We start from the raw sequence: 14207 nt of genomic DNA, 5'->3' as shown, positions 1-14207 counted from the left end.
CTTTGCCCCACCATGTGTTTCCCCTCGTAGCCTACATTCCCAAATCGTTTGCAGCCGAGCCCACTTTGGGCATCTGTCTGTGCTAGATACGTCAGTCTGTGCTGGCCCTCTCACAAAATACTGAGAGGAGTCTTGCACTCCAGGCTCCCAACACCTCTCTAGTAAATTATCTCCTCCCCAGAAAGAAAGCAGTGTGTTGCCTGAGAGTTTGGATTAAACAACATCAAGCTCTGAGCCCAGACGGTTGACATTGCTGTGTAATCATCATTACCCTCACAACTGCCTCTCAAGTAAGGTCACAAGGAAGTCAGCACTCAAGTATCATACGTTAAAATCTATGTAAAAGCTTGAGTTATCAAACTGCTCCGCAGCTGAAGAAGTGTGTTAGTGCCTGTTTAACTGCACATAAAAAGCAGCTTGACTATGACCCTTGAAACTAAAGATCTGTTTGCTACAATGGTGATCTCTTAAAGGTTACATACTGTATATACACACACACAAAAATCATTGCCCACTAGATGCCGCACAAGCACCAATATTTTGGACCAAAACAAATACTTGCTCACACCTCCCTTCCAGGTGTTGTCTACAATTTGTGAAGCTTAATGAAAGTGGCCTTTGACACAAACAGAAGTACAACCCCATAAAGTTACCCTGTGTACAGGAGATGAGACAAAGACAGTCCAGGAAGCTACTGCACTGACTGGCAAAATAGATCCATTGCAGGTCAAAGCAAGAATACATGCATGTTTGAAACTTGATTCAGGGCTCTCAGCATGCACGTATGGCGGCTGACAGCTAACAGTTAGCATGGCATGAGGAATCCAGGTCCAGGCAATCAAAGTAGTTTGAAAATGTAATGTTATTTCAATGGGCTTGAAGCTTAAAAGTACACCAACACATATCGGCGTATGTCTTTATCAGGGTGTACTACGAGAGAGACAAAGTAATTATTTGCAGACACTAGGTGTGCAGGGTGAAAACCTGCAGTAGTTTACCTGGCCTCTAGGGGTATTCCACAATAAATATAATATAGAAAATGGATAAGACAAGGTCCTCCCACATTTAAGTTTTTTTCTTGGCCTCTAGGGGCATGACACAATGAACACAATAAAAAAAATGGAGGAAGTCCGCTGCTGGCCATCATGAACATCATTGCTGTTAAGAATGGTGCAGAAAGAGCAGTTAGGTGAACATTATATCAAACAATACTACTAATGCACGCAAGTGATAGAAAATAGTTTTTACAATGAGGACGTGTTTGAAGAGAAAAGAACCTCACAGAATGATCAACTATGTGATCTATAATAAAAAAGACGAGAGGTCCAAGTCCTCATTGAGACCAGGGTAACTGGTGCCTTTAAGGACATGGATCCGGTATGCCTCCAGATGAGCGTATTTCCATTTGTGCAGACAGAGCTGACCTGGTGTGTAATCAGAATGGTTCAGACCCTCCTGGACAGAGGGCGTCCTTGTAGAGCTCAGCATTAAAACACACTGTGTTGCTGATGGGGAGACAAATCAAAGAAAATTGTGGCTCTGATTAAATGATGATGATAACAAGTTTCAGTGGCTGTTTTCATGGTAAAAGGTTAGTGTTTAGCTGCTTGTGGTCTTTACTAACTAGTTCAACCAATTAAAAAAGGTATTGTTCCATACTAAATATGGAATAAATATTTAGTGTATTGAATATTTGAAATAAGAAGAAAACTAATAAACCCAACCATTTGTTCCATGACACACCTCCTGACTCCCTCACAATGGTGGACCACTCTCATTTGAGTAGTCCCACTCTGTAAAGTGATTTCTGAAATGAGCTGTTCTGTTTGGTACTTTCTATTTTTGAGTAAGTACAATTCCTTAATGGCTGCCAGAGTCTGAAAGGTTTCTGGTCAGCAGATCACCCGATCGTTCCAAAATGTAAAGTTGTCAGCTCAACAAATACTCAACGAATATTGTTGAATACAGTTAGTAGTGCTTTCCATAAGTGAGGTTGTATTTTCCTTATCATTAGCACCTGAAATACATAGTTGCTGCCAAAAGATTTCCAGTGAACGTACCTAAATGGACTTTATTTCTTAAAACGTATAAACTATTAAAGTATGAAAGTGACTTAATCCTACAGTTGAGTATGAATGAAAATTAAGTGTATATTGCATGGGGCCTGCATTCCAACATGCATATTACTGTTTTTCATTTATGTGCAGGGGTAACTGATGTCTGTAGAGGTGAGATGATTGGTATTACACTTCACCTGAGAATTACAGCAGCCCGACAGGCTCCATGATTTAGTTCCACAGATGTTCCTCAATGCCACATGTATATTCAGCACCCCCCAAATAAGAAGAGGTATTAAAAAAAGTTTTACCACATTTCTTTTGCCTCTTTTTTATCAAAAAGTTGCTGCTCACAGGGAAAAATGTGTTGATGAATGAAGCTCTCATATAAAGTGAGTTGCTGACAGCTCTGGAGACCTGGGGGACCAATTCATTTGCAGCCGCAAGTGCGATACGTTGAGATCAGTCCCTCAGATGTCCCACATGCCTGAGCACTTTGAAAGAGTCACAGGCCTGCGTCTGGCACCGGAAATTCTGCAGCACTCCAAAAATGAATCGGTGCTTCAGAGCACGGAGCCCTCACTGCCGTTGTAGCTCAAATTTCTCATTACCTGACTGTATGAATCACACACCCACTGCCTTAATTTCCCCTTATAATTTCTGATGTGAACTGCGGTACGCCCATAAGAGACCTCAGTTCTCTGTCTATTGAAGAAACAGATTGCAATATCTCCTGCTTTATCGAGGAATATGAAGTCATCTGGCATGAGGCAACAGCATGCAGACGTTTTATCACTCCGACACTGTGAAATGATAATTGGATCCACTGGTTTCCTTTGCTTTTGTGATGTCGGCCTTAAGGCACTTTTAGCCGACATGGGAAGAAATTCATACGGCAGGGGAAGGAGCCCATTTCTCCTCTTTACTTAATGCAGCTTTTTTTTTCAGTGACGGACCTTTGAGGCAAATCTGTCGTTCATTTGAGTTCTGTATTATTTGCAACTCTGATTTACATGAAATACTGTTGGAGCGCTTTGTCTGAGAAAAGGCTCTCTCGTGTCACTGGAGCTATTAAAAGTCCACCTTGTGCTTTGAGTCATTGACACTCCCCCCCCTCGATTCATCGCTTCATCAAATGGCGAGGCCTGTTGAAACACTCGCTCATATTGCCTGCTGTGACTTCCATTAGAGGTACACGCAAAGGGGATTTTTTTTTTCAAGTCTTTGACTTTGCTATTAGCAAGAACTGGTACTGGAATTAAATATAGGGTACAATGCTGGTTAAATATACTGCATGGGATTAATACAAGGCTTTCACACACATGACACACAATTTGTTCAGATGTATTTGAATCCCATCACAGGAGGTTTAACACTTGACAAACTTCTGCTCATTTGTTGTTTTAAAGAGTGAGGCAGTAAAATGATATTAAGTTGACACTCTTACCTTTGTTGGTTATTTTTCCGTCAACATTGTAGAACACAAGACTGTAACACTTCCACATGCCGCTTCTCAGATTCTCCGGTGTCATGATTGTCTGCTCAGGGTGGGCTTGATGGGTAGTGTCCTGCATTTTCATAGCAAAACAATGAATTATTACTGGCTTACTTTACTGATGGGTCAAGAGGGCATACAATGGGTCAAGCTGAAAATGAGCACCCTCTACTGAGACACAAGAAAAACTGCTATCGGTCATTGGGTCAGATATGAACTCCCTTCTAATTAAAAGTGACAGCCCGAACGTTCATATTTTTATATAAACAATAAAAACACATATAGGGATGGCAATAAGAAAGATTATATTCAATGACACGGTTGGGTGTGTATGTCTGAAATATCCTGCTGGTGCCATATTATTGTTTATATTGGTGAAAACATTATATAAACACTTTGGTGAAATAACCTCAGTTTGCAAATACTTTAATAATATTGATGATTTTGGTCACTATAATTGTGATACAGAACTTTCACAGAGTCTCATCTCTTCATTGATGTCCAACAGCCAGCATTTGATTGTTTCCAATCTTTGTTACATCCCTTGTTTGCTAACACAGACACTTACTTCAGTAATTCACCAGCAACACAAACATAGATAAAAAAGTTGCTCACGTGTTAAGAATCTTTGCTGACAGCAGAGTGCAGCTAGATGTTTAGCAACGTAGCAGTTTGCAATCCAGAAATGTAAGCAATGCTTCAAAAACACGTTGACAACACACAAAAACAGCCTAACAGACACATGTCAGCGTTTGAAAGAGCAAAGACATTTCATACCTGCAGAGGAGATGTGAATAAAGATGTCCGGACAGGTGCTTCTTCTTGGGTAACATCATGACAATAAAAGTCCAGGGCTTCCTCTACTGACCTCTGCAGTCATGACTAATCAACCACAGGCCCCATCTTTTCAAAAAAGACTCAACAAGTAGATCATGGATTATTTCCTCTGGCACGCACATTCATTTGTCCTTCTAATACTTCTTTTAAATCCTGTTAATGTTTCAACCTCTTTCAAGTGTTTAAACTGACCTAACCTCCTGCACAAGGCTTTTTATAGTTGTGACCTATTTATAATGTCTCTCAGTAGAGCACATCCCTCCATCAAGGTCCAACAGTCCCCTTCAATTCATTCAAGCTGCACTAAACTTCACACTCTCATAGATATCAGATTTTTAACTTCCATTAAGATCCATTAATTATTCCCTGGGAAATTGAAGAAAATGTCAAATAAGTGCCCTATTCCGGGATGGTAGAGAGAGTAATAGAAAATTCCTGGATCTGCCAGTTTAGCGGGGTCTGTCTTTGCTCATGTCTCATCCTTCCATCAGGTTTTGTGGAAACCTGTTAAGTAGTTTTTTCACAATCCTACTGACAAACAAATGTTTACATTTTCCATCAGATCATCATCGATCAGCTTCCTAGTTAAATCAATTCATCACATATCGGTATCAGTCCTGTCACTCCACTCTCACTGAACTTGTTGCCTGGCAATGGAAGAATTCTGGTAGAATTAAATCGATCATTTTTTTCTCACAAAAAAAATCAATTTCAATTTGCTTCGGCTCTTTAATCAGACATTGTAAAAACAAGTGTCACGTCTCTCATGTGGACAATTTTCCCAATCAAACTACCTTCATGTATTGGCAGTGCATTCTTAAAAGGATGGCAAAACACCACAACCTGGATTATGAAAAATGATTAAGTAATTATTAAGGAGCAAGAGAGGAGATGGTGGTGAAGTCCCCTCATGAATACGTTTTCCTACAAATCCACTGTCCTTCATTTTGGCCACTCTAACTACCTTAATCAAATATTTTATTGTCCTAATATATTATGCCACTATAGCGATGTGCCCCATGAATTCTTCTCTTATGGAGTTTAAAGAAGTAAATTGTCTTGGTTGAAGAACAGCTGATGTGCAGCTCCTGTATAATAGCCCAGTGTTTCATATGTACTGGAGTGCTGCACACATAAAGATACAGCACATCTGAGACTCATTATTGCACAGAGGCTGTTACTGCTCCTATTTGGAGTTTAATTTCTTTTTAAATTACTGATTATCATCTCCTGCTAATGCTCAAGCAAAGTGTGAACGGCAGAGGCTGGCAGAGGCTGGCAGAGCTCAGAACAGCTTTACCTCATGTTTTTTCATGATGCCCCTTCCATGGTTATGTGGTGTTTGCACATATGTTTTCAAAGTTAGATTATTATTTGTATTTTATATTTCAATGTGTGATTACAGTGTGTATTTTATATTTATAGTTTTAAGTGTTTTATCTGATTCCTGTTTTTTGTAATCCTGCAGAATGACTTTATTAATTTATTGATGAGTATTATGAAAAGTGCAAAGTAAATTATTATTATTGTTATTATTATTATTATTTTCATGAGTGAAGGTTGTGGTGAGCAGAGAATGACAAACAAATTTGAAGTAGATCAATTCTGTGTTATAGCTACTTGCTGTGTTTGCAAAATGCAAAAAATCAATGTATGTTGAACCTTTGTTATTTTGCTATTAATGAAAATGATGCAATAATTATAAATATTGTTTTATTACCTAGATCTAAGACCAACCTGTCAGGTATACTTTAGTCTCAATGTGAAGGGTTATCATATTTAAGATCCTCAAGTGCATTAGAATGAATGGCATCAAAGCGACACTGAAAAGGCCAATGTACACTTTCAAAAATATAGTGGACAGATGTGGAGGAGAAAAAGCACACACAGGTGCGAGAAGAGGAATCCCTCACAGTCTCCTACTTGCAAAAAAACTTTATTACAAGTACAACATTTCTGTCATCAGTAAACACAAGAGTTCATTAGCAGAAATTACCCTGAACATCCTGTTACTGTGCAATTCAATGAACAAAAACACTACATTTCCTCCCTGTGTTTCTATGGTTAGGGGGTTTCAGGTTAAGACACCACCTCGAGGTGGTGACCACACTTTGTTACTATAGAGACGTGAAACCTTTTGGATCTGCACATTACAGACATTGTCTCTAAAAGGTGTGAATAGCATCTCTGTATAGGATCAGTCACGACCTTTGATTGTCTCTACTAATGTCAATTTTACTGTCCAGGCATTTAAGCCTTTATGATTTTTTCTTATCATGTATATTTTTTCTTACACTATAGATGTAATGGATTTTATCGTGAAAATACAAATTTATTTCTAAAATGTATTACCCCTATTTCTAATTATGTGTTTTTACAGATTATAGTGTGATAACTTTCAATTTTTGATAAGCTTCCCAAAATTATTCACTGATGTTTTCAAGTTTTTACTCACCCAGGTGTTGAAGCCTTGAGTGGATGATCTTAGTATTTGACACCATGACTTGTTTTGTATCTCCGTTTGGTTGGTGCTTATATATTGGCTTCATCACGCATGCTTTGATATCCCTTGTATATTGATATATTTCACTATATATTTATCTTTACTTTCACCATGTTGTTGCTTATGGTTTGTACTTTGTATTATGGGAACCCACTGCCCATTCAGAGGCAATTTTAGAGGTTAACCTAAACAGCATTATGTTACACTGAGGAGCTATTGTACACATATTAAACTTACTTTCCTGACAGCGCTTCTACTGCTGGGGCCATGTGGTATTTTCGAATTAGTGAAATGGAACCAGACTGTGGGTATGAGCGTCTGATAGTTTCTTCTCTCTCAATGGACCGAAACGTTGTACATTTAATAACGTTTTTTTTGCAAGTACAAGAAAGTGTGCTGTAATGAATGGCATCAACCATTTCTACAAACGTCAGCAAACATGTCACAATTCATGAGTTGGGAGATTCAGGAAATTTCATTGATATGAAAACTTCTTGTGAACACAGTAAACATGACCACACTTAAAGCAAAATGATTGTAGGACAAATCTTTCCTTTTTTACTGAGAGCCTGTTTCTCTACAGAGCAGTGATTGTTGTGTTGCACAATTATGCTCCGTACTCCCCGCACGCCCATGCAGCCATTCACACTGTCGCTAAAGAGCTGAGGACGTCCAGCGTGGCCATCAAAGGCTCCAGTCCCAGCACCTGAAGGTCACACATGTGAAAGCTGAAGCCTCTAAACAGCCACGGCAGCAGCAGACGTGCAGGCTGAGTGATGAGAGGGTATTTCAGGCAGATGTGATCAGCGCAGTGAGAACCCTCACAGTGACACTCTCCTACATCAACCATCAGACGTGATTACCGCTCTCGCTCCTTGATCCTGGAGCCTGTTGGAGCCCACTCCTTTGATTTCTGGTGACTCTTTCCCACAGCCGGAGTAAATCACACACGATGCTCAAACTCAGACAGAGGCTTGACCCCGGCATTACATTTGTTTTAGTCACACTGGATAATGGGAACGATTTGTCGAACATCTGCCATTTAATACAGAGTGGATGAGGGCAGTTCCACAGGTACTGCTCTCTCTCCACTTGTACTTTACTGCTGACTGAAGAGTTAATCATGCGTTCATCTGTGGGGGCACTCACCCAATCAGTCAGACCATAACCAGCACATAGGAAAGTAAAGCAATTTAATGACATCAAAAACACCAATTAACATTCTTATCATGCAATGGCTGAATTTTTACAAAACACTGCGACTGTTGTGTTCATGGTGCTAATAACATAATGAATGTGTATTAACAGAGTAAGGCTTGTTTTATCAGCGGTGTTGGTGGGTGTCAAACATGCAACCAGATCTCAGTAATCTGATTACACAGGATCTAAAATCCATTGCAGAAATGACAAAACTTTCTTCTTAAAGGGGTAAACAACTCAAATCACACATTAAAGTCAGTACATGCAGAGATACTCAGCCTGAGAGTACAATGTTCTCTGTGGCTCTGGAGTCAACTCTGAAAAATAGCACTGATGCTGTATTTGTGTTGCCACCACGGGTATATTGATTTAGATAGTACAAATTTATTTAGAGTAAATCTATTAGGTTTTCATCGGTCCAGTTTGATCCACTACCAGAACTGAGACCACATATTGAAAATAATCATTTCTGTGATCTAATTGATTGCAACCAGCTCATTCAAACTTGTTCCTAAAAATTTAATGACAGACCAAAGTTTCAGAGTCTATGTGTAAAAGTGACACAATATGAGGTTGTATAAACCTGAAACAATTTTAGATGAGATATACAGACTTGGTGCACAAATACTTTAAACCTGATCTGCAAACTGGGACCTCAATTTTGAAAGAACTAGACATTCTGGTAAAAAAGAGTATTAAAATGCCTTATGGGAAATGTAGGATCCTGCTTTTCAGAGCCTGACATGCTGGGGACAATTTAGCAATTTTTTGTAAGTATGTTTCTCCACAAGTCTTCCAGACTTTTGGAAGAAAGACAAAGAGTCACAGTATCCCCTTTAAATGGATAGTTCACATTGTTATCCTATTGAAATATGCTTTTGCGCTTGCTATCTGTAAATTAATAAAACTCTTAAGTCTGTGTGTTACATAGGAAGAGACATATGTCAACTGCTTGGTTTAGATTAGCTGTGAACAGCTAGTCTGACCTTGTCCAGAAATTCAAAATCCACCTGCCAGAACATTTAAAACTCATTGATACATATTTTATCTCATCTGTTTAACCTATATAAAAAAACTTACAAATGATGGTTTCCAGGGGTTGTATTAAATTCACATTAAACAAATAAGAAGTCATTTCTTATCAGCGAGGTGCTTGTTGGGTGATTTTTGCTACCTTAGGGCAGAGCCACACTAGCTATTTCCCTGTTACCAGTATTTATGCTAAACTGAGCTAGCTGACTTCTGGGTGTAGTATCAATCATCTTAAATAGCTGTCAGCAAGAAAGCAACCAACTTTATTTCCTAAAATGCCAAAGGATTCCTATAAAACTTGTAACTTGTAACCCTATTAACTTGGGGTTAATTTGAGAGTCTTCATTTATGTCATAATTTTAAACAGCAGCTATTGGCAACTTCAGTGTAGTAAAAATCGTTAAGTTCTCATTCATGTATAATCAGGAACACAGGGACCTGTGATGGATTACATTTTAGAAAATCTCTTACAAAGTACAGTCTAGGTTTGGTGATTTTTTACAGTCTGATGGATCTAAATGTTCATAAACATGGCATAATAACTAAATTATATTTTCTTCTAATATCACCGGAGATTTATGGTTCAACAACCAATGTTGATGATATACAATGATATGTAAATTTACTTGTTAAATTGTCAGGTAGAAAACAACTGGAAAAAAAATAAGTTAATAAGCAACCTTTATACACATCTTACATATTGTACTTCATATTTAATGAATCCATTTCAAATATAAAAGGTCAGTAATATTTCCCAAGTTGCAAAATACCAACTAGATACCCCCACTCGTCTGTGGTCTGCCGCAAGATGACATGAGAGGCAAAGCTGCGTGTAATGATTTACAATGGGGAGTGACATTTTTGTAACATTTGTACAAACAGTTCTGTAGTTGAAGTAATGGAAAGAGAAAAAAAATCCAAGCCCTCTAAATGTTCTGTGTAATAATAATTATAAAAAAAGACACTCCGCACATAGAATATACACTATATATACACAGTATTTAGTAATGGTCATTCTGTTGCAACTTGACAAAACAGAGCTTCATAAAATGAGAATGGCAGTGTGCAGTTGGCAATGACGCATTACATTTGACACAAAACTTGTGCTTGGTGTGGATAATGTTCTGCTTCCTCTTTCATTTGTTCGTCCCAGCAGGTTTAATGAAAACGGCGTCCCGGGGAAAAGATGGAATGGCGGTTCCGCTCCTCACGCGGGTGTCTGAGTGGCGGCTTTGATCTCAGCGGACACCCTCTTCTCCTTACGGCCCGCGTACTCGCCGATAAAAGAGCCGTCCTCGTTGAACTGAGCGTCCTCGTCGCCGTAGTCCACCAGACTGTCCCCGCTGTCCCCCGCTTTGATCTCCCTGCTCAGCGAGTGTTGGCTGCCCTTCAGTGGCTTCTCGTCGTTGTCACTGTGAGAGAGGCACAGTGGATTTAGAATCACCTCATTTCACCCATGGCTTCCTTCTATGGCTTATTGGAGGGGGCCGAGCTGCAGGCTTGAGCTATCACTGCCTACACGATGAAGCCAGTGTGATTGGCATTACTGTTTACCTCTAGCTGACCAATGGGAAATCGTCACACACATGCACACGTTCCAACAGTAATAATCGCTAAGCTACACATGCATCACTGCTTTTGACAAAGTGAAGAAATCCTGAAGGGGACATTCAACTGGTTCTGATACGGCGGCTGCACGCTGTGGTCCTGTAATAGATAATGATACAGTGTTTACTTTTTATTGATTAGGTTCATAGAGATTAGCTTTCTCAATTCTTCATTATGACTCCAGTGATGAGCAAGTTTCACCTCACTGAATTCAGACAGGTTGAAACCAACAAACTAGTTGAAGAGATTACTTGTCAACAAATATCTCCACAATCAACCGACAAAGAGGCGAGTTCAGAGCTAACGACAAGGTGAACTGTTTTGTTGTGTTGGCATCTGGCAACGACCCACAGTAGAGTGTATTGCAAAGTGTGTGAGAATTTGAGCCAAGAATTAAATGAGATGACCGGTATCACTTGTGTGTGTAGTAGGCTATATCCATACTAATACGTTTTCAACAATTTCCTTCCAGACAGGTGTATGAGCTCCTTAACACACTTGAAATTGCTCATAACATGACCTTGACCTAGACTGAGCATGTGTGTGCTGGTGTAAACAGGAGGCAGATTGTCTACTCTGAATTTGGTTGTGCAGAAAACAATACTATAAAAGAGGACCTGCAATGTTAATCAGCAAGATTAGGAATCTACTTTCTTGAACTGGTGGCTTTGTTTGCATGGTAAAAGGTCTGTGTTTATATAGCACTTTTCTAGCCTTGATGACCACTCAAAGCGCTTTACACTACAGTTTATTGCCATTCACACACACAGATTTATACAGTGCAAATATGGGCAGCACTTTTTCTATGAGAGGCAAATCGGGGTATCAGTATATTGCCCAAAGACACTTAGGCATGCAGATGGGGAAGACTGGGATCGAACTGCCGACCTTCTGGTTAGAGGACGATTGCTCTACTTTATTACTCCAATTAAGACAATAGTCTGAACGCCATATAAACATGATTACCTTAATGTGAATGAGGTCATACTCAGAATAAGCTAGAGTCAAACTAAGACATGTGGAGTATCCAACCTTTGCCACATTATGTAGACACGTATGCGTCTTAATCGCATTATAATGTCCTGTTGACAGTTTTTGGGACATCTATTCACACAGCATTAACCAACTGGTTGACGACAATCAGACAATGCTCTGTAATGTGTAAATGGGAATATGAATGGACTATTCTGTTAGAAAATAATGTAAACATCATTTAAATAGTGTCTTACACAGAATAAGATCAGCAGTTGAAATATTGCTGTCCATGGAAACATTGTTGATGACAAGTTGGACCTGTTACTGAACGTGATAGCAACAGTCGAGTTGTGACTTTAAATGTAAATGTGGGTCTGTGTAATCATATCCAAATGTTCCAAGCTTCTGCCTGTTGAAACAAGCAACAGAGGAGACTAAAAGAACTTTCAAATTTTGACTCCAACCTAGAAAAAGTTCCTGTGACATCCATTTTCTACAATTTATGACCTTTAAATGTAATTTGGCATTTTAACGGTGCCACCGATTTAAGTAGATCACAAACTTAAGAAGTACTTTACACAGAGGTAGTGACAAATTTATGAATAGCTGGTGCAAGCAGCTCTTAGAGTCAACAGGACTAAATATAAATTTCTGACTGAGCCACATTTGACTCCATCATATCATATCATTTGTTGTGCTGTGCAGATCCCACTGATTGGGGAATTACATTGGGACTTGTGCTGCCGTAGACTGTTATGTATTGGACCACTAAAGGATTAATGAAACGTGCCCAGATATTACTGCCCTGGAGATGAGCCGCTTTCAATTACACTGATTGGTTTTAGCCTCCTGCTGCGTGCTGTGCAGCCTGCGTTTCACTCCATAAGGACACAAAATGGCTGCATCTGAACACAGCTGCGGATCCCTTTATGATGCAAAGTCTATCACATCTAACACCAACACAACACCGTACCTGGGATCACAAAGCTCTATAAAGGGAGGCTAGCAGTCTGACAACACTGATGTGTAAACAGCTCAGGGACACTACTGCTGTTTCACATACATTCCAGTTACTCTTCAAATGTCTTGGACAGATGAAGTATGAGGCTCCACGTGAACCGCGTGCATGCTGGGTTGTCTTCTCAGCAAGAGGAGAAAATGCAGGGGGAGAGAATTATTGAGAGAAGAAGATAGAAACCACCGCTAGCAAAAGAGAAATTCATACACTGTTGTGCGTGAAATAGTGCTCCCGTGGTTATGCTTACCTGAACTCGCAAAATGTGTCGTCATTCATGCCCTGGGACTCCACGTCCGGGTGAAGGTCTTCTTTCTCTTTTACTGCTCACAAAATAGAGAGAAGATATCAGTGATTTCCTCTGGAGGCAGCTGCCAATGAAGATCACTGTGTCCCCTGACTGCTAACGTTGTTTGAACAAGTTAGATTCTCAGTCCCTTATTCCCTGCACTTGTTCACTGGATGAACGATCAATGAAAGCTTTGGAAAAGATTGCCAATTTTAAATTTAAATGTACTTTTTTTTTTTTTTTTTTCAAAATGTGAATCTTATTCTACATAAAAATTGAGCTCTATGTTTCTTAAAATATTCATGATAAAAACAGTAAAAACTGTAGGAATTAAAATGTATATATCTCTTAGAGGTATGAAAAAAACACATGGCTCAGGCAAATGAAAGAAAAGGTTGTAGGAGCAACTGGCGATAATGAGAACTTAATGAGAAAACAAAGGACAGAGCAGCGTCTCGCTCTTTTTTTCTGCTGACAAGTGAAGCAATCGCTGCCCGGACGACAACCCGAAGGCCATTAGCTGTGAATAATAAACCTGATAAGGACTCTCATGTCCCCAATTGGAGGAAAATCACGGAGATACCATAGAGCTTATGTCATCACAGCCACCCCTTGTGCAACATTTGCATTTAGTCTTGCTGTGGCTGGAAAAAGCTGCTTGTCTAAATAATGCAACATTCAAATGCTGGACATAAAATAGAAATGCTCATTTTCCTATCAAAACAGAAGCCTGTTTCATGTTTGAATTTGCATTAAAATAATTTAGAGGCCTGGGAAAAAGAAAACATCTCAGCTTACATATTCCTGTAATGGCATCAAGGATAATTGATCATTTCTTTCATAGCAACCAACAACGAAATGGAAATATAATGATGCTGCGAGCAGCAATTACTATTCAAGCAAGGTAATGTGTGTGTTTGTCAGCGAACACCTACCGGAATACTTCCCTCCTTTATTTCTGTTGACAAAGCAGGCGATCAACACAATGAGCGTGAGGAGAGCGATGGCGCTCATCAGGCCGATAAACCAGCCCTGGGTGGATATTCCTCCGTGGATGCTGGCCAGACCTGAGGAAGAACAATACCCGCTGACTTTGACACACCTTGGCCTTTTCATCGGGACACTTGATTGAATGTTTACACTGACAAAGTCTATCTGATGCAGAGGCAGAAGGTGGTAGGGCATGCTGCCGATGG

At 39.6% G+C, this 14207-nt stretch overlaps 1 protein-coding gene across 16 annotated transcripts in view; it reads right to left on the bottom strand.

Moving 5' to 3' along the window:
• Nucleotides 1-8068: 8068 nt before the first annotated feature.
• The window catches only part of chl1b (cell adhesion molecule L1-like b), a 70486-nt gene continuing 64347 nt past the window's right edge, over nucleotides 8069-14207 (bottom strand). For 14 of the 16 annotated variants that reach the window (XM_069512815.1, XM_069512866.1, XM_069512847.1 and 11 more), the window contains 3 exons: nucleotides 13947-14078; nucleotides 12973-13045; nucleotides 8069-10536 (listed from right to left, as the gene is read on the bottom strand). In XM_069512815.1, coding sequence (XP_069368916.1) covers nucleotides 10332-10536; nucleotides 12973-13045; nucleotides 13947-14078 — 410 coding nt within the window. In that variant the 3' untranslated portion in view covers nucleotides 8069-10331. Of the gene's footprint in view, nucleotides 10537-12770; nucleotides 12846-12972; nucleotides 13046-13946; nucleotides 14079-14207 lie in introns of all 16 variants that reach the window. The other 2 variants (XM_069512858.1, XM_069512861.1) reach the window with 2 other exon arrangements.

Source organism: Paralichthys olivaceus, chromosome 2 (genome assembly GCF_024713975.1).
Source record: "Paralichthys olivaceus isolate ysfri-2021 chromosome 2, ASM2471397v2, whole genome shotgun sequence".
Classification (NCBI taxonomy): domain Eukaryota; kingdom Metazoa; phylum Chordata; class Actinopteri; order Pleuronectiformes; family Paralichthyidae; genus Paralichthys; species Paralichthys olivaceus.
Note: the sequence above shows the minus strand (reverse complement) of the source record. Positions and strands in the feature narration are given on the sequence as shown.